Source organism: Chrysemys picta, chromosome 8, assembly GCF_011386835.1.
Source record: "Chrysemys picta bellii isolate R12L10 chromosome 8, ASM1138683v2, whole genome shotgun sequence".
Classification (NCBI taxonomy): Eukaryota; Metazoa; Chordata; order Testudines; family Emydidae; genus Chrysemys; species Chrysemys picta.
In genome coordinates, this window is record NC_088798.1 from 78,303,914 (window position 1) to 78,330,577 (window position 26,664).

Below are 26,664 nucleotides of genomic sequence, written 5' to 3' on the forward strand. Positions count from 1 at the left end.
CAAACTGGGGCGTGTTCTAGAATTAGATTTCACCAACTCACTAACAAATGTGAACTCCTATAAGAGTCTTACGATGGGGTCCCCTTGGGCACTCCGGTCTATCTTGCCACCCAGGCAAGCTGAACGCAGTGATAGTTGGATGCTATACACCAAAGATCACAAAATATTCAGGTTGCTCCCAGTCCCAAGAGACCAGTCACTTATCCCAGGTCAATTTGTACCTTAGAGCTCACACCAAAGACAATGCTTGTAGCCAATTCTATAGTAAACTAAGGATTTATTAACTAGGAAAAAGGAAATGAGATAGTTATTATAAGGTTAAGCAAGCAAATTTATATACACAAATGACTTACAGTCTATGGTTTTAAAAGGTGTCACAGTTGTAGTAATCTGTCAGATATGAATATCTTTTAGAGATCTCTGCTTCTGTTTCATAGCTCTGGCCCTGTGAGAGTCCAAACAGCAAAGAGATGAAAAATTTTCTTGTCAGATATTTTTTTCTTTCTTCCAGTATTCAAATTGATGGAACAAGCCCTTCAGCACTAGCCTCTTCATGGATTTGAAGGGCCAATTAACAAAAGTCTTTGTATTGTGATGTCTCACAATAGCCCATTTAGTTTTGATAGCCTTCTTGGTGAGCAGGAGATGATTCCTCCTGAAAGGTTCACAGTTTCAGAGCAAACATTTTTTACAGTTATAAAGCAAACACTTAAATATTACTTCATAGCATATGATTAAGATATCATAAGTGAGATTAATGCATGCAGCAACTTACAAGCATTTCATAAAGTCTGAACACTAACCACTTTGGTATACATAAAATGCCCATCTTAACCATGCTAACACACAGGTGAAAGACTGGATTCCAGCAGTGAATTTGTCAGTGCTTGGCTGAGGCCTAAAACCTTGGTGAGAGCTGGCACGTGGCTTGCCAGCCTCAGACCAACTTTCCCTGAATAAGAGGGTGGAAAGCTGAAATCCCAGCCAAATGAAATCTCAAGGAGCTAAGAGCCAGGCCCAAAGATTTCAAATGCAACCCAGTAGTCCAGAAATTCTGAATTTAGACTGCCATAGGATGAATTCTCTTTGAGATCGCCCAAATCAAAAACCAATTCCACTTAAGACAAATAGATGGTTTTCTACTAATAAGCAGAACTTCTTTAACCGCTTCTGAGCACTGAGTTTTCTCCTCATCCAACAATGCAACATCCTTGTGGAAAGGTGTATACTGTCCAGCACTGGATGAAGAACGTAGTCATGATGCTGAGTTAACAAGACATGGACAAGAGGGAGAGACTTGGGAGATCAAACTGACAGTGCACGACTGGAGAACCAACATTGTTTCGGCCATGCTGGGGCAATCAGGATCAGCTTGGTATGGCCCAATTTGATTCTGAGGATAACCTGAGGGATTAGAGCGATAGGGAGAAAAAGCATATTTCAGACTTGGACCCCAATTCAGATGAAATGCAGTGAGGGATCTCAGACTGAACCCTGCTCAGGAACTGAACTAATGACATTTCCTTATGTCCTTTGTCATGAATAGGTAGATGAAAGGGAGGCCCCATTCTTCGAAGAGGGCCCTGAGCACACTGTTCTTTAGCGACCACTCGTGACTGTCTGAGAAGGTACTGCTGAGGTGATCAGCCAGCTTATTCTGAGACCCTAGTAAGTGAGTTGCTACCAGCATGATATTTTCTTTGACACTTGTTGACATTGTATATCACAATGGTATTGTTCGTGAGTATGTGCACAGTTGTTCCTTGGATGTGATCGAGAAAGGCCTGGCACATGTTATATATTGCCCGAAGCTCCAGTACATTGATATGAGAGGATGCTTCTTGTTCCGTCCACAATCCCTGATGCACTCTCCAGCCTATGGAAGAGGCATCGGTGACCAACATTCTTGTAGGCATGGGTCAGACAAAGTGAATCCACTGACACACATTGTTCTGAATTGTCCACCACTGCAGGGAGTTCAGTATTTCCTGAGGTACTCACACAAGAACGTCTATTGAATGGTAACTTGAATGCTGGACTAGTCTCAACAACTGCTGGAGAGTGTAGGATGCAATTGGAGGTTCAGTCACAGATGCTGAATTTTACAGAATCGTTTGTACAGGAGAAAGCCCTTGAATTTGTAGAGTCTGGTAGGGTCCAAATTAACTCGATTTTTTGGATAGGGTTCAGTGCTGATTTCCTTTTGTTCAGGATCAGCCTCAACAGATCGAAACGATCCAGCATGAATGGGATGTGACTGAGGACTTGCTTCTCAGACTTTCCTCTTACTAGCCAGTCATCCAAGTATGGGAAGACATGAATTCCATTCCTCCTGAGATGGGCAGCTATCATCATCATGCATTTGGTAAAGACACACAGAGCCAAGGACAGGCCAAAGGGGAGAACCGTATGTTGGCAATGACGATTGCCAACTAGGAATCTCAAGAACTTCCTGTGGCCCAGAAAGATCAACACATGAAAATAAGTGTCTTGGAGATCAAGAGCAGCAAACCAATTGCTACAATTCAGACCAGAAGGAATAGTAGCCAGAGCAACCATGCATAACCTGATATATTTGATGTATCTGTAGAGATTGCGGAGATTGAGGATAGGTCTCACTCCTCCCTTGGACTTGTGGATTGGGAAACATCGGGAGTAGACGCCTCATCCAGCACACTGATGAGGGACCTCCTCTATAGCTCCCAGGGCACACAGAGAACTTGCTGAAAAGCAATTACTTGTGAGAGGGGTCCTTGAAAAGGGATGAGATTGGAGGGTGGGAGTGGGGAATGGATAGAAATTGAATGGCGTAACCCAAATGCAGTGTCTTGGACCCATTTGTCCATGGTTATTATTTCCCAGGCACTGCAGAAGTGGGCTACCCTGTCCCCAAACTGAGGTGATGGAGTTAGGATGTTTACAACTGGTCTGCTGCTCCTGACATGCTAGTCAAATAGGCTCTCTGCCCTGTGATGGAGGGGGATGGAGTGGCTGAGTAAAATTAGAGCCTGAAGACGTTCTCTTGTGAGATCTATTCCTTTCCTGGGGTAGTCTTGCCTTGGTTGATAAGGTGAAAAGAGAGGTCAACCATCGAAAGGAAGGTCCTTTACACTCTGTTGTACATCTGGAGACAATACTGAATTATGCAACCACAATGCTTTTCTCATCACGATTGCTGTAGCCACAACTCTGGAGGCTGTGTCAGCTAAGTCTAGGGCTGACTGCAATGATGTCTTGGGCCCCAGACTGTCCTCCATTACAAATGCCTTGAAGTCCTCCCTAGAAGAATCGGGCAATTGCTCCATGAATTTTGTCAGCGTCCCAATTTGCAAAGTTATATCTTGAGAACAATGCCTGTTGATTTGCGATTTATAATATAATAATAATAATATATGGAGATATGCCTATCGCATAGAACTGGAAGGGACCCTGAAAGGTCATTGAGTCCAGCCCCCTGCCTTCACTAGCAGGACCAAGTACTGATTTTGCCCCAGATCTTTAAGTGGCCCCCTCAAGGATTGAACTCAAAACCTTGGGTTTAGCAGGCCAATGCTCAAACCACTGAGCTATCCCTCCCCGCTTTGTAAGGAGGTCAAATAAACTTTTCTGCCTATGAGAGCCAACCTCTTTGTCCTTGGGAGCGGATTTGCTCTTCTCTTGACATGATTTCTCACTGGCTGCTGATTGGCACCACTGGCTGCTCGAGTACCCATGACGGAGCTGGACCTCTGACCCGTTCCCTGGTATTGAGACAACATCAAAAGGCTGCCTCTGAGTTCTGCTGAGGAACACTGGCACTTTGAGGCTCCAATGATGGCTATGTTTTCTTTCTCTGGTGCTGACGTACGCCTCATGGCTTGCTCCATCAGGTGCTGCTTGAGTCTCAGATCCCTTGCTACCTGTGTCCTTTTCTTGAAAGACTTAGGGATAGAGCACCTGTCCTTAATGTGCCCCTCTCCCAGGCACAACAAACACTGCATATGGGGATCACTATTTGGAATAGCCCCCTCTCCCTCCTGCCCACGATGGGCAATGTTTAAAGCCTGGGGAAGGCATTCCACCAGGAAAAGACAGCTAACTAACCTAAGGTACAACTAAAAAACCATTAACTAATCATTTAGAATAAATTATCAATAATTGAGAGAAACAAGGGGCAGTGTGAAGAAACACTACCCAGAGCACTCCAACTCTAGCTGCGGGCAGTGAGAAGGAACTGAGGGGGGCTGGGGCAACGCCATTGTTATATAGCCAGAGGAGGGGCTATGAGGCAAAGGGAACAAGTGCTGCCTCTACTGGTACTGCTAAGCAAAGTTCTCTGGCTTTGGTGACCTGGGAGTGCACACACCTGAGTGGAATGCATGTCTGCAAGAAACAAATGATGTAAGTAGTGCCCTCCATGGTCTATGAGTGTAACAGACTACGGTATGTATCAGACAAGGAGTACAGGATAATGTGCTGATATTGGCCGTAACACTTCATACTCCGTTAACTTTTCACAAATACATCAAGGCTCAAGGGAATGAAAGTAATGGGGCTTTTACCTCACAAAACAGTCAAAGAATTATACTGCAAAGAAAACATTAACAGATACCTACCATAAGTGCAAATCATTTTACTAGCCTCTCTGAAGAGAAGAATTCCATTAGGAGATGATACATCAAAATTTAAACGCTGTGACCTAAAAAACAACAGCAAAAATATTCACACTGTCACAGTGGGAAAAACTTAGCAATGTGCTCATTCCTAAAAACAAACAAAAAAACTGGTTGTAATGCTGCGGAAAAGGATCTGGGGGTTAGAGTGGATCACAAATTGAACATGAGTCAAGAATGTGATGCAGTTGGGAAAAGGCTAATATCATTCTTAGTGGTATTAACAAGAATGTTGTACGTAAGACACAGGAGGTAATGTTTTACTCGGTGCTGTTGAGGTCTCAGTTGGAGTACTGTGTCCAATTCTGGGTGCGACACTTTAGGAGACATGTGGATAAATTGTAGAGAGTCCTGAGGAGAGCAACAATAATGACAACAGGTTTAGGAACCCGGACCTATGAGGAAAGGTTAAAAAAATCTGGGTGTGATTAATCTTGAGAAAAAGAAAACTTAAGGGGAGACCGGGTAACAGTCTTCAAATATGTTAAAGGCTGTTCTAAAGAGGACATTGATCTATTCTCCATGTCCACTGAAGGTAGGACAAGAAGTAATGGGTTTAATCCGCAGCAAGGGAGATTTAGGTTAGACATTAGGAAAAACTTTCTAACTCTAAGGGCTGGTCTTCACTACCTGCCCGGATTGGAGGTAGAAAATCGATCTCTCGGGGATCGATTTATCGCATCTCGTCGGGACGCGATAATCGATCCCCGAATCGACGCGCGTACTCCACCAGCCCAGGTAGGAGTAAGTGCCGTCGACGGGGGAGCTGCGGCGGTCGATTTGCCGCTGTCCTCACAGCGGGGTAAGTCGGATCAGATACGTCGAATTCAGCTACGTTATTCCCATAGCTGAATTTGCGTATCTGAAATCGATCCCCCCTGTAGTGTAGACGTAGCCTAAGGGTAGTTAAGCTCTGGAACAGGCTTCTAAGCAAGGCTGGGGAGTCCCCAACAGGTTGGACAAACACTGGTCAAGAATGGTCTAGGTTTACTTGGTCCTGTCTCAGCACAGAGGGCTGGACTTGATGACTTCTCAAGATCCCTACCAGCCCTACAGTTCTATGATTCTAATAATAATAATAATAAGCTTTCAAATTCCTAGTGAGCACCTTTGGCTTATTTGCAGTTCAGAGGAATGCTACAAATTCTTCCTAATACAAACAATTAGTTTATACTCTTACCTGAACTACTATATCCCAATAGCTTATTTCATCAGTTAATTCCCACTAGGAATTCAATTATATAAATGCGTCCTCTACATGGTGGGGTAATGTGCACTTATGGGGGTGTGATTTCTAAAGTGCACAAATGTGCTGCGCATTAATTGGTCCACGTAGACCCTGTTAGTGTGCACTAAAGTGTTAAAGCACACTAAGGAACCTTTAGTGCACACCAGCAGGGTCTACATGGACCAATTAATGCTAAACATGTTAGCACACTTTTGACTGTAAGTGGGCATTACCCCATCTTGTAGAGAAGCCCAAATGTAAGCCAGATGCAAGAGTGCAGTTCAATGCATATACTCAGACCTGAAAGAGATCATACCATAGACTAGTCTCACCTCTGCTTGTGCTGGTACACCATCTCCATAGGCCAGAAAAAGCTACTGTGTACTCAATATGGATATAACCACTGGGAGGGAAAGCAAAGTTTTCATCAATGCCCTCCCTTGGGAGAATCCTAGGAGAAAGGTAGCTTTAAGGTAAAAATTTCAAAAGCCCCTAAGTGATTTTGAAGACCAAGCCCCATTTTCAGAAGTGACTTAGCACTAAGGTTCCTAAGTCTAACTGTAAGTCAACAAGAGCTTATAAATAACTTATGAAAATGAGACTAGGGTCTTGTGATCTACTTCAGTGCTTCACAAAGCCGGTCGGCCACTTGTGCAGGGAAAGCCCCTGGTGGTCTGGACTGGTTTGTTTACCTGCAGCGTCTGCAGGTTCGGCCGATCGCGGCTCCCGCCTGGCCGTGGTTCTCTGCTCCAGGCCAATGGGGGCTGTGGGAAGGGCGGCCAGCACGTCCCTCGGCCTGCGCCGCTTCCCGCAGCCCCCATTGGCTTGAAGAGGCGAACCGCGGCCAGTGGGAGCCGCGATCAGCCGAACCCGCCGATGCGGCAGGTAAACAAACCGGCCCAGACCACCAGGGGCTTTCCCTGAACAAGCGGCCAACCGGCTTTGAGAAGCACTAATCTACTTCACTTTGAAATGAGAGTAGATCAAAGTGCACTAGGAACTTTCAGTGCATGGTAGCAGAGTCCACGTGGACAGCCAGTGGATGTCAGGCTACTGTGCCGTAGATTTACACCACAGTCTGACATGCACTAACTGTTCATCTACACAACCGTAGGCTCCTAAGTCACTTATATAAATTTTACCTTTAATCTCTATTGGGAACTGCACAGGAGCCCTGCCACTGAATGCACTGAATCAGAGCATCCCTTGGCTGCCCTAGTTGTGTGTCACCCATTTTTGGTGCTTTGTGGGGTGCTTGTAGGACCCCTAGTGCAAAGGAAGTTGTGGGTACCTTGCTTTGCTGCAATCCACATTTTTCTGCCAGGATCCTTATTTACAGGTGCAAATTTCAGGGTAAATCTAGCTGCTTATACCCTAATTTACGAGAAGAAAACATATGTACACTGCACAAAACATTTGTGTATTCTACAAGCACAAAAATGATGGCTGACTGGCAGAGGCAAAAAACCCAAACCAAACACATCTCAATATCACAGCAGCATAATGCATACACTGATATTCCATAACATATTTTAACCCTGTCATAGTGTATTGTCTAATGCATTTTAACCTGTAAAGGCTAAGGCAGCACACAAAGAAGAAATCCACCCCAAGTGATGTTCTCTTAAGCAAGCAATGCAGATTTTCTAAATTCCAGTAGATGGAGGAATAGCAAGAATATGGAGAGTAGTTTGAAAAGCTGTCCCTTGCATGAGATTTATTGTTCTAGCATCACTTTGCTTTTGTTTAGTCTTATTGGTGTTCTTATAGGTTCTTTCTTAACTACCTTATCTCTGAAATAAGCTGCAGCACTGTTAAATAGTATACAGAATATGGTGTATCAGAGATTAAACTTTTAAAAGTACTTTATTACACTCTTACCATGATAAAAAGCGGAAATTAACCTACACAAACAATAGGTAATGTCACAGAAAGCCAATCCACAAATGCAAAAGACACTGAGAACTGACCTGGAAGGTCTGTGATGACATTCAGGGCTTAAACTCCAGTGATACTCACTAACTTTCTTGGGGCCAGAGTTGAACTTTGTAGAACCAGTGGTCCATCACTCAGTTAAGCATTTTGTGTTTTGTTTTAAACAGTTTTTAATCTGTTTTCTTTTAAAGATGAACTTGCAAGGAAAAAATAGAAACTGAGGAAAGCACAGATTTCTCTGATGAAAGCCTCATCTATACAGCTCATGGGGGTCTCCAGCAGAGAATCATTTTTATCCCCCCCTCCCTTTCATTTTCCCCTTCCAAAGTCTCTTCTCCCTTTGGGCAATCCTCTTAGCAGCCGCAGATTCCATGAGGATATCACAAAATGTTCTGGTTCTGTGGCATCATAAATAACAGAAGGCCCACTTAGGGTCTGTCTACACTGCAATTCAAAACCTGCAGCTGGCCCATGCCAGCTGGCTTGGGTTAAGGGGCTGTTTAATTGTGGTATTAACATTTGGGCTCAAGCTGAAGACTGGGCTCTGGCACACCTGCAAGGTGGGAGGGTCCCAGAGCCTGGGCTACAGTGGAATGGCTACACTGCAATTAAACAGACCCATGAGCCCCAGTCAGCTGGCACGGGCCAGCCACGGATTTTTAACTGCAGTGTAGACATAGCCTGAAACACAGGCAATCCAAGGTATTTACATCAGATCAGAAAATCATTCTGGGATCTCTTCCATGAGCCAGCAAGTGCCAAGAGGATTTCACAGAGAGGGAAAAATTATATAAAAGTTGGTTAGAAATACTGTTGTCCTAGATGCCTTTCTTCCCCAGTCTGAATAAGTGAAGCATTCAGCATACAAATGTACGTGGAAATTGTATTTTCTTTGGAGGGGAACTGTAAAAGTAGGTTACACATGTTTAAAGCCACAAACCACATTTAGTGTTACTTAGAGGTTGCAGGGAACACAAGACAGAAATTAGACAGTGAACTATTTTCAGTGATCTCCATTAAAAAGTCAACATTTAACTATGGTTACCACATCATGGCACCTGAGATACATCTGAGTTATTTCAGTCTATTTTGAATAGTAAATAAATGCAGTGTCACAGATTATCCTATGCTGCATCTTTAAGGGTTGACTTTTTAATTGCTACCACTGTAGCAAATCAAAACAAGAACACTGGTGGAGCTGTGGTCTCTCTAGTTCCTGTTCCATAGCACAGTCCGAAAAGACATTAAAGAGAAAGTTAAGAAAGTCAGGATACCTCCATAATGGTCATGATATAAAAATGTAGACAGAACAAAGTAAGTGCCACCTATTGTTTACCCAGCTCTCACATGCTCATTACCTGTTTTGCAGAAGCTCTGCCATAAGCTTCAAGATCGGAGTTGTACATGCTGCTTCACGATACCACAGCTCAATAGCTCTTTGTAGAATGGGAAGGTATGATGTGTATCTTTCATAAAATGAGTTAAAGAATGTAAATGCCAAAAATTAATATTTTTCAGATTAACTTTACCTCAATGCCACTATGGTGAGCCAGGTACAGAACTATGCCAGTTTACTCTAGATGAGGCTCTGGACCCATACATCCAAATTTGTCAGTGCCTGGAAGAATAAATCCCTTGGAAATCCAAAAAATTAAGTACAAAATAGGTAAGCTATTGAATAAATCATATTTGGAATATATACACAACTGGCATAATTTCAGGCAAAGGAAAGAGTTTTGTGTGTGTATAGAAAATTAATTTCTGGGCTGTATCCAATTTCCAGCAGATAATGCGTTTATACACTCCCTGCACCCACCATAACTGGTATTAACTGGCACCCTGGCAGGCAGTCTCTACAGGAAGCCAAGGACCAAATAGGCCATAGAGTCTGAACTATTTTCTCAGCCACAGAGGTGAAGGGAACGACCTTTCCTGTATGTTTGTTAGACTTAACACAGGTCAGTTGGATCAGGAAAGCCGGTGAAAGTTTATATTATATTTGTGCTGGAAAGATTTCCTATTGTCTTTTCTGGAGCTGCCCTGGGGGTCTTTTATCTGCTGGGGATTTGGGAAGGGGTTTTGTTTTGTATTTTAAATGACAATATTTACCCCAAAAGACATTTCACTTTAAATGGGAGAAAAATTAATCAAGCCCTGCCTTGAGTCGATAGGGCCCTTCTGGTGGAGACTAATGTCATCATAGGTGGCACTGCTGATGAATGATATTGCTGTCTCTGAGAAGGAAAGCATTTTGGCTAATTCTGTCTGTTTGTCCTAGTACTCTGGAGAGTTTTTGCTGCCATCTGCCTGAGGCTCTGGAGGCATCAGCAGTATAAAGCAGAAGAGCCTGATATCTGAAACACTAAAGAACAGGAGTACTTGTGGCACCTTAGAGACTAACAAATTTATTAGAGCATAAGCTTTCGTGGGCTACAGCCCACTTCTTCGGATGCATACAGACAAGTACTCCTGTTCTTTTTGCGGATACAGACTAACACGGCTGCTACTCTGAACTCTTTAAAGAGTTGCCTCTGTCCCATTCTAGGAGGTCTTTTCTAAAAGTAATTGCTCAAGGCTACTCAGTGGTCTCTCTCTGTCAGAGGGCAAGGCCTTAGAACAGGAGTTCTGAAATGCATACCAGAGCATGCAGAATGCCAACCCCTCCCATTCATGCTCACACTGCAGCCTTGTGACAACTACATCAATAGTTTACATGGAAAAGTAACATTAGGAAAATATTCAATGTGTTTCTACTGGTCTTTTAATATAATTTAGCAACTGAAAATGGGGTGGTGAGACAGTGCTATGTGTCCAAGCTGTCTCTGGGGGCTTTTTGGAGCACCAGTGGGGGGAGCAGCTTTTAACCAGAGTTTCTGAAATGCTGCTGAACAGTTTGCTTTTGACTTTAAACCATATTCAGCACCAGTTCAACTGCACTTACTGCTAAAACCCGTTGTGAACAAAAGCCACTTTTGTTAGTGCATTCAAAGCTGTAGCTGAGCACTTCTGAAATCTTCAAAAACTGTATCAGCCAGCATGCTGGAGACAGACACAACTGGGCATTCTGAGCTGGCAACTCCATTATATAAACGGGGATGTCAGAACTCAAAAGTTCACGTGTCACATCTACGTTCACTGGCAGAAACCAGATTTTACAAAACTTGGGGTCAAGAAAAATATTTCCATGATTTATTATTTTTAAAAATTCCAGTGAAAACAGTTTTGACTTGTTTTTAAACACCCATCTGCAGTGTTTACATGCTCAAACATTGTGGAATCCTGCTAATTCACGAAACAAAACTGACTAACTGATTTTCATTGTCCAAGGTGAGTGAAATGCAAACAGTAAAAGATCTTTGGGGCAGGGACGGTGTTTTTGGTCTGGGTTTGTACAGCACCTAGCTCAATGGGATCTTGGTCCAAGACTAGAGCTCCTAAGTGCTACGGTCAGACAAATAAATAATAACAAGGCAATTTAAAATAAAATCAGCTTTAGTACGCTAATGTACACAAGTGACCATCATCATAGAATCTACCAATGCAAGGGACACTAAGGGGCTCTCTATGACAGGCTAAAGACTGGATGCAGAGGAAAGGCTGGTTGCTTAAAGGAAAACCTATACTGCCTCTTCCCCTGTGGATACAGGACTGAAATATCTAGAACTGATTGTCTAGCTCTTCTAAATCAGCACTTAACTTATAAACTAATTGGAAAAAATATGACAATTTAATACCTTAAAATCTATAATGGTTTTAAACGGGAAACACTATTGCTTATGTAAAAATGTGAATATTTTTTCTTGACTAATCCTCTACATAGTCTTATGAAATGTCTCATGCCTGTGCATATGGAATTATTTTTTTAAGGATACAGGAGATGAATCTTTAGATATTTATTAGAACAGTGATTTAAAAACAGAAGTATATTGGTTATTTAAAACAAAATGTTCCACACCTACTTGTAAGTTCACATAAAGAAGAGGAAACTCCAAACACAGATCACCATCTTTTTTATATACTAGTGTTACTTTAGCTTTGCTGACTAAAACCCTGAGTCAGCCTAATAAGGTAATTTAAGTCCAGCAAGACATTTTCTTACTACAAACTTGCTTATTTCACAGGCATTAAAGCTCATTAAATAATTGATGTCAATTGAAAGAAACAGCTGAAAAATTTACCAAGAGGGTACCCAACTAGTTTTAAGAAACATTGATCGAAAGTAACAAAATATCTGGGTACAACCCTGATCCTGCACCAGCTCCCCATGGACAGATCGGGGACCTTAAACTTCAGCTTGCTGTCACTGTAGAGCAGCGGTCGGCAACGTTCAGCACGCAGCTCGCCAGGGTAAGCACCCTAGCGGGCCGGGTCAGTTTATTTACCTGCTGACGCGGCAGGTTTGGCCGATCTCGGCCCCCACTGGCCGCGGTTCGCCGTCCCGGGCCAATGGGGACAGCGGGAAGCAGCGCGGGCCGAGGGATGTGCTGGCAGCGGCTTCCCGACGCCCCCATTGGCCCGGGACGGTGAACCGCAGCCAGTGGGGGCCGCGATCGGCCGAACCTGCCGCGTCAGCAGGTAAATAAACTGGCCCGGTCTGCTAGGGTGCTTACCCTGGCGAGCCACGTGCCGAACATTGCCGACCCCTGCTGTAGAGTGATACAGGTAATACACTCACATTTTACAAACATCATCTTGAAGTAAATAGCAAAACAAAATATTTTATCAGTGGGATAATCTCCATTAATAAAAATGGATTCTGATTTTACTTTAAACAGGACATGCTTTTATAGAAGGTTTCACCTGCATGTTTAGGCCTGCCCTACAAATTACACAAACCACATTTCTGAATATAAAAGGCATATAAACTTTCAGAAGCTGTAATACTGGAATCATCATTGACAACTTGACATCAATATTTCAGGAAGAATAAATGACTTTCATATCCAGGATATTTATTTATTTATTTTTGTATCATCTACTTATTCATCTTTCATTAATGGAATTCTCTGGGAAGTTCCCGAACGTTACCATAGGAAAATACTTAAAAATATTTGGAAATATTTTAATAAAGCCTTTTGAGAGATTGAATAATACAACTTTTAAACAAATTTTACTATTATTATAAATATTTGCTCTTCATCCCTTGCCCAGAGGAAAACAATAAATCTTGTCTCAACTGAATGAACACCATTTATCATATTCATTTTCCTGTCAATACAATTATGAAAAGCCTTTGGCCTTTTTCCAAGGAGCCTGATTTGCTACAGAAACTCAATTAGTATAAGCAAGCCTGCTACAAAACAACCCTATTTGGCAATCTAACACAGCTTTCAGCATACTGACAATTCACCTCCAAACCATGACCCTAATATCAGCATAATCTATGGTAAAATATAGGACACAACAGTTTCCAGATCAAAAACAAAACCAAAAGACTTAAAATAATTCATTTCTGCTCATTTTTGCCATCTACTGGACAAAAGTAAAATTCCAGATACTTATTCAAATCAGAAATAAGATACGAGGAAAACTATGACCTAAGACTGGAACAACTTAAAAAAATTAAAGGTTTGATCCTCAAAGGTTCATTATATGTGTAACTCTCTTGAAATCAATGGGAAGAGATTAGAATCAAAATATTTCCAGCCACACTTGAGATAAAGTATTATATTAACCACTGGTTTCAGAGTAGCAGCCGTGTTAGTCTGTATCCGCAAAAAGTGGACTACAGCCCACTTATGCATCCGAAGAAGTGGGCTGTAGTCCACGAAAGCTTATGCTCTAATAAATCTGTTAGTCTCTAAGGTGCCACAAGTACTCCTGTTCTTTTTATATTAACCACTGAACTCTTATACCACTGATTTAAAATTAATGCTTCCAAACAACCGCCTTTATTTACCTTACTAACAATTTAGATTATTAAAACTAAAAATTTTCTCTGGTCTATTTATACTGCCTATTTGCTGCATTTCTTTGAGTTTAGGTAATGAATATCATCTCAGTTTCATTTTTGTTTATAGTTAGTCTCACTTAAGGTTTTCAAACCAGGGGAATATTTGTTTGAAAACAACTGTTATTATTAGACTTGGGCAGTTACAATTGTAGCATGTCAACACATACAATTCAACACTTAAAGGTTATTAATTTATATACTACAATGTTAATTAAGTATAAAAATCCCTATTCAAATGAAAAGAAACCTCTTTCTCCCCTCTGCATCACACATACCATTGTAACTTACACCCTTTAGACACAGTAAATACGAGTTGACATGATGGCAGCTTACTCTGCCATATTACTGATATCAATATGAGGATGGAGCTGGACTCCAGCAGAAGCTAAATGCACTGAACAGAAGCATGAATTTGTTTGTTTGTTTACAGCCAAAGGTGATAGGGAAATATTTTCTGTGTCCGTGTGTACAGATATGTGAGGAACAGGGCCGGTTCCAGGCACCAGCCGAGCCGCAGATTCTATGGGGCGGCATTCCGCCCAATCCTAAGGCAGCACGGCCGCTTTTTTGTTTTGTTTTGTTCGCCGATCCGGCCGCCCTGTAGGGGGCAGCGGCGTGGAGGAGGGGAGCACCCTTCAGGGAGCGGGCTGTGTGCTCCGTCTGCCCCAGCCGGTGCCAGGTCTGTAGCAAGCCCGGCAGCTCAGCCCGCGTCCTTCCCTCCCCACTGAAGCCCTGGCCGCCCCCCTTTTTTCTCTCCCCCCCGCTCCCTCCTCCTCTCCCCCACTAGCCGGGGCATGGCTGCAGCGCAGGGAGTCCCCCTGCACCCTGGCTCCGGCTGCGCCGCAGATTTTTTTTTTCCCCCGCTTTGCCGCTCCAGTCGCGCCACAGGTTTTTTTTGTTTTTTGCTTTGCCGTTCTGGCCGCCCCGATTTTTTTTCGCTTGGGGCGGCAAAAAAGCCAGAGCCGGCCCTGGTGAGGAAAAAGAATCAACTGAATATAGAAAATGAGGGGACTCAGAAAAGCCTTGGAGAAATTAATTCTTCTTACTGTGTATATATTAATCTTTTTATTGTTAAGGTCAATTAAAGGAATGCTGTCTGGCAGTCCAAATGAAACATCCAGGGTTTGTTAAAAAAAAAAAAGAAATTTAATATTAAGAACAGGTGTTCAGGAAATGAAAAACAATGGAAACCATCCTGGATTCAGGTATGGAGGGGGTTCAAAAATATAATTAGGTTAATGGAGGATAGGTCTATCCATGTCTATTAGCCAAGACAGTCAGGGACGCAATCCCATGCTCCGGATGTCCCTAAACCTATGACTGCTAGAAACTGGGTCTGGATGACAGGGAATGGATCACTTGTAATTGCCTTGTTCCTGTTGGAAGACAGGATACTGGGCTAGATGGACCACTGTTCTGACTCAGCATGGTGATTTCTATGGTATGTTGACCCTCCAGGCATGGATCTATCTTTTGCAAAAGCAGTGGAGATCAGCCACCCCTATATTGCAATCCCCTCCACCATTCCTGGTCCCACAGAGGGAGCTTTGCAGTATTGCACAGGGAGAGAACACAGGACTGACAAATGAGAATTGCCTAATACAGCCTGAGGCTCTATTTCCTTTCTTGCACAGCCCACCTCTTCATAAAAAGGGTGGGTCCTGGGATAGCCAGAGGCTGGAGAGCCCCCGGCAGTATGGTTCCACAGGAGCAGCCAGACAGGGGAGTAGGGATCATTAGGGTAATGAGGAGATCTGTGCGTTTCTGAGCAGTGGATGACCCTGGTCATTCTGCAAAGGGGTAAAAACTTTGTGATCACCACCAATAGAATGACCTGAGGAAAACTCTGGCTGGAATTCCTCTCCTAACCCCGAGGGGTTTCCTTGTAGGAGACCTCAATCTGGCTCTGTTTGAATTTACACATTTCCCTATACTATTTGCAATGCAAACATTGCCATACTTCGAATAGGAGAAAAGAAGTTACAGTAGGTTATTTTACCTCTTTCTTTGACACTGATTGGAATACCTCGTCCAGTTCTGGTCCCCACTATTCGAGAAGGATGTTTATAAATTGGAGAGAGTTCAGAGAGGAACCATGAGAATGATTAAAGGATTAGAAAACATGCCTTACAGTGCTAGATTCAAAAACTTCAATCTATTTAGCTTTACAAAGAGACAGTAAAGGGGTGGCTTGATTATAGTCTGTAAGTATTTACACTGAGAACAAATATTTAATAATGGGTTCTTCGATCTAGCAAAGAAGGGTATAATATGATCCAATGGCTGGAAGTTGAAGCTAGACAAATTCAGACTGAAAATAAAGCATACATTTTTTGAGAGTGTAATTAACCATTGCAACAATTTATCAAGGGGAGAGGTGGATTCTCCATCACGGACAATTTTTAAAATCAAGACTGGATGTTTTTCTAAAAAGATCTGCTCTAGGAATTACTTTGGGACAGTTAAACAGGAGGTCAGACTAGATGATCACAATGGTCCCCTCTGGGCTTAGAATCTATGAACATTGGCTTAATGCAGAGGAAACAGAAAATGAAACTTATTGAAAATTAAACTGATAGTAATCTCTCTTTCCTGCCCATGCTGAACAAAGCATAAAAAGTAAACTTTAGAATTTTAAATTTCTTTCAGGTTTAATAATGTAAGTGTGACAGTGTCATAAAATTTATACTTACATCCTGATTTTAGTAGTTTGTGGCTCCATCTTTTACTATTGAAATTAAATGTTTTCCATTGATTTCAAATAGAGTTAGGATGAGGCCTCTTATTGTCTTAGGCCTTGATTCCACACACTGTCTTACTTGAAAGCATGCAAAGTTCTTGAGAATAACTTGATCCCACTCCCACGGGAGTCTATCCATTGATTTCAGCGGAAGTTGGATCAGATCATAACACAGGCTCGGCCTTCCTACCTTTTTACCCCTATTCAACTACATTCCTGGTCACAATTCTGGAAAGAGATACTGTTCTGTGTTCTCAAAACAGATTATCAGTGTACAGTAAACTTTCAGCATTTGTCTAAAATTATCCCATTTCAAAGCCCCCTGTTTTTAATAAAGCACAATATTGTATTTGTATGTTATTTTACCCGTATAATAAACAAATATACAGCAATCATGCATAGTAGGTCTAAATCATACAAACTGTTATACTCATCTCACTATATATTTGGATAGTGAGTTTATTAATATGATTCTATGACTGAAATGACAAAATTTATGACTGATACTCTTATTAAAAAACATCAAAGACCTCCCTGTTGTACTAACAAAATACCAGTGGGTATTATTAGATACTTTAGCACAGCAGTAAAAAAGTATACCAGTATATTAAAACAAACACAGTAGTCCTGATCTTTGCATATTGAGAAAAACTGTAACTCTAGATTACCATTTATTTTTGCAATATAGCTGTTGTCTTCTCATCAAGAAAAGTGTGTGTGTCATGATATTAATAAAACTGACGTAAGTGGATACTTATTGGCTAAATGAAAGACCAGATCATACTAGATACAGAGGTCCCCCTGGACTAATACTTGGGAAGCAACATTTTTTTTTAAGCAGTCTTTGCTGTCATTTTTAACCAAATGTAGGTACATTATATTTTGTGTTCGAGCCAACGTATGTTTATGGAAACATCACAGGCTTGGGGTGGGGAGGGGAACCATTTAGGTATATTTTCTGGGGTATTAGTGTGATACAACAAAAAAGTGACCTCTCTGTGGTTTCTCTCCAAATGCTGCCCTCCCAGTTAACTGCATGGTTGCCATTGTGCTGTAATTTTAGCTGATTACACATTAGTTCATTTAGCTTTGTTTCCTCTTCCCCACTGTGCCACACTATTAAACTAATGCAAGGGGCCTGGTATCCCTCTGTGCACAGAGCTGGTATTGTCATAGTGTAATAAGGATACATCCAGTCAAACAGCATGGTGTAGCTGGTCTTTGTGTTCAGTGCAAAGGCAATCCCTCGAAGATCTCTTGCCAGCCCGATCAACATACGCTGTCAGTGGGAAAGAGACACAGTAATTGATTTTCACGTTAGCACAGAGCAGATGGAGTAATAATCAGCCAATAATGACCACATATCTGATTTTGATTCATTAGTTTAAATGTCTCGCTCAAATCCTTCTCTCTAGAAAACCGTAGGTTCTTTATAAAAAATCTGCCCAAGTTTTATGGTGGTAATGCTAACAAAATGCTTAGGGAACATTTTAGGTTACTCAATTTACTGTACCTTTGACTAAGGCAAACTAAAATATAATATATGAATGCTGCATATTAAAGTTTAAAAGTGCTTCTTGCATGAATATATTAAAATAATAACACTAATAATAAAAAGTTAACTTGAGCTGGCATTATTTTATGTGAGGTATAAGACTAATTGATACTGTTAAGGTTACATTGAGACTTCTATTATACTCCATTTTCATATGCGTATATCCTTCTGAAAAATTATTTTCAGATATCATTTTCCAAGTTAGGTCTCAGTCAAAAAATATATTTTTTTTAAATTTTGAGCAAAACCCATTCACCCATTTTTAGTAAATTCCGTGACAGAAAAAAATATACTTTTTTCCCCCAGTAAAAATATTTTAAAACTGTTTTTGGTGTACAGACATAAATGAAAACCAGCTGAAAGTTCCCAGGTAGTAATCCTCATAAAGGACTGGTTTTCAGGCAAGTAGTGTAAATTTTAAGAATTAATAAATTATAAGTGAATGAAAAATTAGTTTTAAACATACACTACATGAAATTTCCACTCCAGTTAAAATTCCATACTGGCGTGCTGACCAACAGAAATATGTAGTATGAATGAATGTTAGTTTGGTGTTGTAGGTGTGGTTTGTATTTCTGCTCCATTATGAAGTACTATATAACTGCAGGGTTTCACTAAACAATTGTGGAAGCACACAGAGAAACCAGTAGGGGGAATTAACATGTTAATCTTTTTTCATTTTTGTGAAAATATCAAGAGAAACTAAATATAAAACTTTCAATAAAGTAGCATTTTGTAACAATGTTAATATTCGTAAGTCCAGAAATGCAAAAGATAAGGATCTCATATTAACTTTAACCCACCCACATAATGAATGGAGTGCTGCAAATTACTTGTTATGCTACTAAATGTTACCTTACACAAGGCCTGAATTCTACTTTCAGGTATGCATGCACTAGTCCAATTGACTTCAATGGGAGTTGCAGAGGTTTTTCTGAGGGTAAATTGGGTCCTATGTGAAACACGGGTAAATAAAGGTTACTATGAGAACCTTATCATTCCGATTTCCTGCTTTTTGAGTGTGCAAATGACCTGAACATGCAAGATGCTCAGAGCCCTCAATTCTCATTAATTTGAGTTGAGGTTACCTCACAGGAAATGCTCAGCATCATGCAGAACTGGGATCTAAAATGATAATATTAACATGACATTCACCTACATTTTGGCATTTAATATACTTATTCTTCCATGTGGAAAATAAGTGTTTAGCAGATGTGTGGCCTATGTAAAAAAACTTCACAACAACACTGCACATCCCCTATTAAACAATACTAAGGTGCAACATCAAAAAAGGATACATCCACATCCAGCAAAGCAGGGTGAAGGTGGAGGATTCAAGAGTGATCTTGGCTCTTTTAAACACTGTAGCCACAGAAAGAAAAGGTCCACAAGCAAGGCTGACATCAGGAAAGAATGTCAAAGGAAAACTAGGGGCCTCTAGAAAGACTCCTAAGATATTTACAAAAAAAGAAGAACAGGAGTACTTGTGGCACCTTAGAGACTAACAAATTTATTAGAGCATAAGCTTTCGTGGACTACAGCCCACTTCTTCGGATGCATCCGAAGAAGTGGGCTGTAGTCCACGAAAGCTTATGCTCTAATAAATTTGTTAGTCTCTAAGGTGCCACAAGTACTCCTGTTCTTCTTTTTGCGGATACAGACTAACACGGCTGCTACTCTGAAACCTAAGATATTTAGCACCTCATTTGAACTTGCCATTGTTTGAAGTCAGGCAAAGATAGGAATGAACCCATGGTCAGAGGCCTGTGAAACAGGGACTACACATACACACACAACTAACCAACCAACCAACCCTGAAGTACATATTCATTGATTTAGAAAAGCAACCTGTTCTTTGAAAAACATTCTTTCTGATAAAACATTTAAGAAACGTCTGGGTAACAAGACTTATAGACCTCTGCTAAATGGGCGCATGCCACTCTTAGAAAGTGATGACACAGTACCCTTCTACCAGAGGGCCTTGAAACAGCAGGTCATTTAGAATCTTTACTTTCTACTATTATTATTATATAAACACCATCCACTGTTATCTATACTATTCTTACTATATACTTCTCATCTTTAAAATATTACACATTCTTAGTACATAAAATCCCACTAAACTCAATGGTGAAGTGTTATTCACTGGAACTAGACTCTGTATAGTAGTAATACTGAATATGTATACTGATGCCAAAACTGCTCATTCAATGACACCCTAACCACATAGTGTATCCAGGTAAAATCCTGGCCCTTTCACAGGGCTGGCGCAACCCATTAGGCGACCTAGGTGCTCGCCTAGGGCGCTACAATTTGGGGGGTGGCGACCGTGGCGGTATTTTGGTGGCGGGACCTTCTGCCGCCTCTTGGGGGGCGGCATTTTGGAGCGGGACCTTCCACTACCTAGGGCGGCAGAAAAGCTGGCAGCGCTCCTGCCCTTTCACCTAAGATCTTGTGCTCACTGCGGTTGAGTTTTACACAGGTGTGGCAGAATAGGGATTAAACTCCCAATATATTCTGGTTTATTAGCCCATTACGAATTTGCAAATGACACTAGTGGGTGTAAAAATTGTTAAGAAAAATAGTAAACAACACTATACACTTAGACAGCACCTTGTGGGCCTTCATCTTGAGGGTTCCTAACATGCTTTGTAAATGTAACAGAATAATATAAGCAGCATATAAAGGGATCACTTCATTCACAGCTGAAATGCAGTCATATCTGGGTGCAAGGTGACAGCTGTTTAGCAGCACACAGCAACACTAGACAATAGCTTAGACTCAGAAGCGAAGAATACTGTATCCAAGAGAAATGGCAGGGGAATTTTAGGTAGTCAGAATGCTGGCTTATAAACTGATTTTCATACTAATGAAATAACTAGCCTCTTTCAAAGTATTCTTCCATCCACAAACCAAAAAATGGTAGGTCTACTTTAGAGTAATTTAAAGGTCCTTTTTCATTTATTTATTTTTTATTTTTTTTAATTCTGACATTATGGTTTAAAATCCTAAACAAACATTATTTTCTGAATTTCTAAATGGAAAAGAACTGAACATTTAAATATTTGTACGGGAGGGGGGAAGCCCAAACAGGAATTGTGGCTTGACAGTGTATGCCAAGTTTCTGACTAATGCAATTTGAAACAGACGAGATACCACTCACGCCACCCACCCCCAAAATGGGGTTTGTAATGGAAAGTCTGACAGACCCTTAACTACAGTGGCACTATCGGGTGCAGCTATAATATTACCCTCATAATTCTACTATATAATAACAACAAAGAAAAAAAAGGTGAAGGGTCATTGTGCTTTGTCTTTAGAATTAAGATGGCTGTCTTCATCCTTACAGCATACTCTTAATTCTGGAGACACGTCTTAATAACCTCTAAATAGTTCCAACAAAAGAGCCGTGTCAGAGGAATGAGCAGGCCCCAAGGTGTTTCAACTGGAGTGTTTTCATCTGCCTTTATTGCTCTATCCCTCTCCAGAATTAAGGCAATAACCTGTGATAAATTATTCAGGAACTGCTACAGGGATCAAAGCAAAATCATTCTGTTAAAGTGCTGTTTGCAACATTTGGCACTTAGTGTGAAAACTTTTAATGTGTGCTAGCTGAAAATCAAGGATTTTAAATAATTTAACAGTATGGAGTTTTTACGAACCAGCTAAAGATAGCATGTTGCTATTTAACTGCCCTTCTTCCTCCGGTACAGTTTTCATTCATTCCTATCAAAACTGAGGATGTCATAACTAACATAAAAGCACCACTGAGGTTCAGTCTAGCCAGTCAATATATTACTTAACTGGACTGTCAGGGCAAATCCAGATATTTTTGAGGGGAAAAAATGACAGTAGTTTTAATACTATGATTATTCCCCCCCCCCCTTCATTTCAAAATGGAAAAAAGCTCACGGTAAATACTAAGGTCCTCTTTAATTATATTAGATTTTACTGGAAAACAAACTTAAAAGTATGTTTTATATACAGGTTTGTTAACCGCAAATGTATTTCAATGAGGAAGAGCTCCCTTGTTGTGATCATTTTTCAGCTGTGTACTTCAGAAATATAAAAAAACAGCTAGTTAGAAAATCCTAGTAAAAGCCACAAATTAAATGAATTTGGCAGTCTTGGGCCATTTTCATGGTGATATTTTAACAGTGTCACTTCCCTGTGGATTGGAATACTAAACATTTTATTGAAGAAGAGAACTGAACTGTTTTTGTTTCCAGTTCTTGCACAATGAAGTACCTGAAAGCACTTTTGCATGTATTATTTATTCATCATGATAGAAAAATAGCTGTAACCTAATAAATTATATTTAAAAGAATTTAGAGCAAAAGTTTTGTTTATGATAGAGCAACAGATTTAGTTCTTGATCAGTAGCTTAAAGCACCAAGTTTCCTTTATATAAATTAGACAGATGGTGCTTACAGTAGAATTTACTAAAGGTCTGTCACAACAAATGCAGCCAAGCTGCATATTTAATCACTGCAGAACCTTGTCTACCTGCAGCTGCCAACTGCTAATCCAATTTCCCTGATAAATGTGGCAAGAGACACGATCAGCAATAAAGAGCATCTAACTCCATTTTCCTGCAGGGCGTCTTTTGATGAACATTTAGGACGGAAGAACGGAGTGCACTGTGTGGCCCTGGCTTGTGGCAGCTGCATGCATTCTGAAGACACAGTTCTCAGGTTACTCACTTAATTCTGCCACTATCATTATGTTGCTATTGATCTCAGTAGCTCTTGTCTACACAGCATTACTCTAGATGAAGCTGAATCAGGCAGTTATCATGCATCAAACTTGCTCAAAAGCCTGGAGATTTCCCTTTAATTACTTGTGATTTTATTTGCAAATACCGTTAAAGTGTAATCAAGCAGTCACTTTCCAGGGTCGTTAAGAACTTGCTAGTTTAGGGATATATCACTGGAACTCCATTAAAATTTCTTCAGTAAAACAGTTTCTCACAAACCAGACAGGACTTCAGCAAAATTGTTTTAAATACAATAGAATCCTCAAATGAGATAAATGCAATTTCTTACAAAGAGGGGGATTCTAAAAATGATCTCTTAGAACTAACTGTTAAAATCAATAATTTTCAAAATAAAAGGCAAACACTTCCGGACTCTCTCTATTTAACATTTGAAAAGCAGTTTACAAATTAAATACTAGAAGCAACATCAAATACAGAATCTGGGGTATGTGGTCTTTTTCACAGTACCCACTGAAGCAATGAGTATTTTTTCTAAGTATTCAGATTTTCTAAGATGTTAATTTAATCAAAGTGGTTATAAACTATACATGCTCTGTAAATGTGAGTTGTGTACTAAGCAGGACAAAAATTATTTGTCAAACATTTCTAGCATGTTTGATGACAGTTTACATTTTCAGGAAAAGGAGAGAAGAAAAGATGGTGACACACTGTGAAGCTTTCCATCATATTTTAAAATAGCAAATCTGTTTGGGCTTCCCATAGATTACGCAATGTATCTGAAATGGGCACTCTAGAGTGCATTGTTAACTGTTTGTTCATTATGGGGAGGGGAATCTATTTAGCACAACACTACTCTAATGTATTATCATTCCTGATGCTGCTACTCCCATTTAGCACGTCCTTTCCCCCCTAAAATATACTGTTGTTTTGACACAAACAGCTTGCTACACTTAAGGATTTTACTAATAAAACATAATGTTGTGTTAGATATTATGACTGTTGCCACAGCTGAACTGACTTGTCAAATCAATCCTAATATGGCTCCCACAGGCACATAAAAACCTTATTTAGCTATCAGTTATCCTAATCACTTTGTTCAGTTTAAGGATGCAATACTTCAAGACCGGTTCCTATTTATACATATATGCCCAGCCATTTAATAAAGTCTTGATTTATATATTAAATTCTTGTTTGAAAAAAATACTTTAAAGATGCAGTGTTTTATCAAGTGTATTACATCTTTCCAAATCTCCACAAATAAATATGTTACTACATATGAAGAAAATAAAAACACATACACAGAAAGACGGAGTATTACATAAGAACCAGGCCAAATACCACAAGTGGAAAATCTGTCTCTTTGATTATAAATATGGCTGAAAAGAGATCACTTTATTGTCAAAGCACTCCCAAAATCTAAATGTATGTGTAAGAGGTTGACTTGTAGGAAGTCATAAACAGCCATTTTATTTCAACATTATATAGAAAATTACAGACACATATACATAGCAAAGATGAAAAATGTGAAATATTTGCTTCATAATTAGCTTATTTTACTGATAAATAATTTCTTTCCCTATTACTGAAATAAACCTACCTTTGCCTCCTCTTGTTTAAAACTATTGTTGAATATCTGAGTTACAGTTTCAAATGAAACTGTAAGAGGTAGCATGAAATTCTCAAACTCATCCTCGTCTTCACCTACAGAAAAATAAAATAAATTAAAAAAAACAAACGAGCATCACAGCACATTCATACTGCCATTCATTAGGGTCCAATTCCACAGTCCATTTGAAGGTAAAACCTCCATTGATGTCAAAGGGAGTTTTGGGCTAGTACAGGAGAAGTGGACCCTTAGTTTTTAAATGTTTTTACTGAGGCACACAGATTGAATGAACATAAAATACAGACAGAAACTTTAGGTCACAAATGACTTAAAACAGAGATCAGTGTCTCTCCACATGTTCTGTTTCTTTCTTCTTTTTATATTTCTATTCTCTCTGAGGTTGGAAAGTCCAGGTCTCAAAAGTTAGAAAAAGCCAGAATTAAGGTTGCCCGTGCAACCTTAATTTGGCCTCTTGTGGGTAAGCAATATGATACAATCTTTAATTACGTGATCACATACTATTTTTTCCACATGACCCCCGCGTCATTCAGTGCACAGAATGGACAGTGCTCACTGAATGAACAGATATTCAATATTTTGTTTTCTCCTAATTCCTCAGGCCTTATTTACTGCACTGTTCAAACTCTGCTCTGAAGATAGGCTTATTAATTTCCTTGCTGGCTTTTCTCTGTTGCTCCTTACTATAGTATCTGAGAGCTTCACAAATACCCATGAGAGGGAAGGTGAGGCACACCGATTATAGTCAAAAGTGTTTCTACTAATTTTGGTGTTCAATTTAACCTAGGACCATAGCACTTTATATATTCAAATTACATCTACCACTGACTTCAGTTGCAGCTGTGAGTACTCAGCTCTTATGCAAGTCAGACCCCAGGGCCTCAAGTTGGGCACCCAGAAATTAGAAATACACAATCAGTGATCACTTGTGAAGCCTGGTTTAAGTTACTTGCCTACCATCACTTAGGAACTCTGTGGCAGAGGTAGGTATAAAATCCAGTTTTCTAGGACAGCATTCATCTGTATTAACCATGCTTTCACTTCCTGCAATCCCCTGCCTCATTCACTATACACCTTCCAACTTCTACAACAAATGAGGCAGGGCTCATTCTTTACTACTGAGCCCTAATTCACCCCCAGAACAGGTCCATGCTGTGCAGTGAATGATGCAAGGCCCATGCAGATAAAAATAGTATGTGATCATGGAATTAAAGACTGTATCATAATGCATATACACGGGGGAAGGGGGGAAATTAAAGTTGCACAGACAACCTAAATTCTGGCAGAAAAGTGTGTTTGACTTTGCAACCTTAATAATATTCTTTTAACGAAGTGTGTGTGTGTCCTGCTGGTGCCTAAAGTCCCTAGGCGCCTATATTTCCACTGGTAAGTCCCCAAGGTGCCTCATTTTTTGTCTCTGGGTATGCGAACAGCTATCTGAGGGTATGTCTTCACTACCTGCTGTATCAGCGGGTAGCAATCGATTTATCCGGGATCGATATATTGCGTCTCGTTAAGATGCGATATATCGATCCCCAAACGCGCTCACCGTCGACTCCGGAACTCCACCAGAGCGAGTGGCGGTAGCGCAGTCGACGGAGGAGCCGCGGCCATCGATCCCGCACTGTCTGGACCCCAGGTAATTCGATCCAACATGCTTCGACTTTGCGTATCTTGGATCGATCCCCCCGTCCTAGTGTAGACCAGCCCTGAGTCCCAACACAGCCTAGCAACTTGGCACCTAGCTAACGCCTAAGCCCCAGCTGGATTCACAAACAAGGTATTTCCCCACTATCACACCTGTGGGGCCCAATCCAGCAGGCATGCTCAGTGGGTGATTAAGAGCACACCTACTGGATCAGGCCCCAAACAAAACACAGCTGGCATAGCAGGTGGTGTGGTGATGGCCCCCCTTATAAATACTTAAAATATTCATTTGACCAATGAGAGAGTGAAAATGATTCTACAGCCCAGCTGTTAGTCCACTCACCTGGGAGACTCATGTTCTAGTTCCTGATCCAGGGGATATGCAAGTATTTATACAAAGTGGAACAGCTTAAAAGGGAAATTCTGAGAGAGACCCACCCCAGAATGCCCTATAGTCCAGGAATTAGGGCACTCACCTGGGAGGTGAGAGATCTGGGTTAAAGTCACTGTTCCACACTAGGCAGTGGGGGGGACTGGACCTGGGTCTCAGACATCCTGTGAGAGTGCTCTAACTACTAAGCTATTGGGCTTAAGGAGGACCACCAGCACCACA

The 26,664-nt window shown here is 40.8% G+C and overlaps 1 protein-coding gene across 8 annotated transcripts in view; it reads right to left on the reverse strand.

The window, feature by feature from the left end:
• The window catches only part of RANBP17 (RAN binding protein 17), a 256,109-nt gene that overhangs the window by 57,164 nt on the left and 172,281 nt on the right, over window positions 1–26,664 (reverse strand). For all 8 annotated transcript variants that reach the window (XR_010589850.1, XR_010589849.1, XR_010589851.1 and 5 more), the window contains 4 exons: window positions 24,378–24,481; window positions 17,699–17,787; window positions 9,174–9,281; window positions 4,596–4,678 (listed from right to left, as the gene is read on the reverse strand). Coding sequence is in view for 5 of the 8 variants with exons in the window: in XM_005284080.4 (XP_005284137.1) it covers window positions 4,596–4,678; window positions 9,174–9,281; window positions 17,699–17,787; window positions 24,378–24,481 (384 nt within the window). In the remaining 3 variants the exon portion in view is untranslated. The remainder of the gene's footprint in view (window positions 1–4,595; window positions 4,679–9,173; window positions 9,282–17,698; window positions 17,788–24,377; window positions 24,482–26,664) is intronic.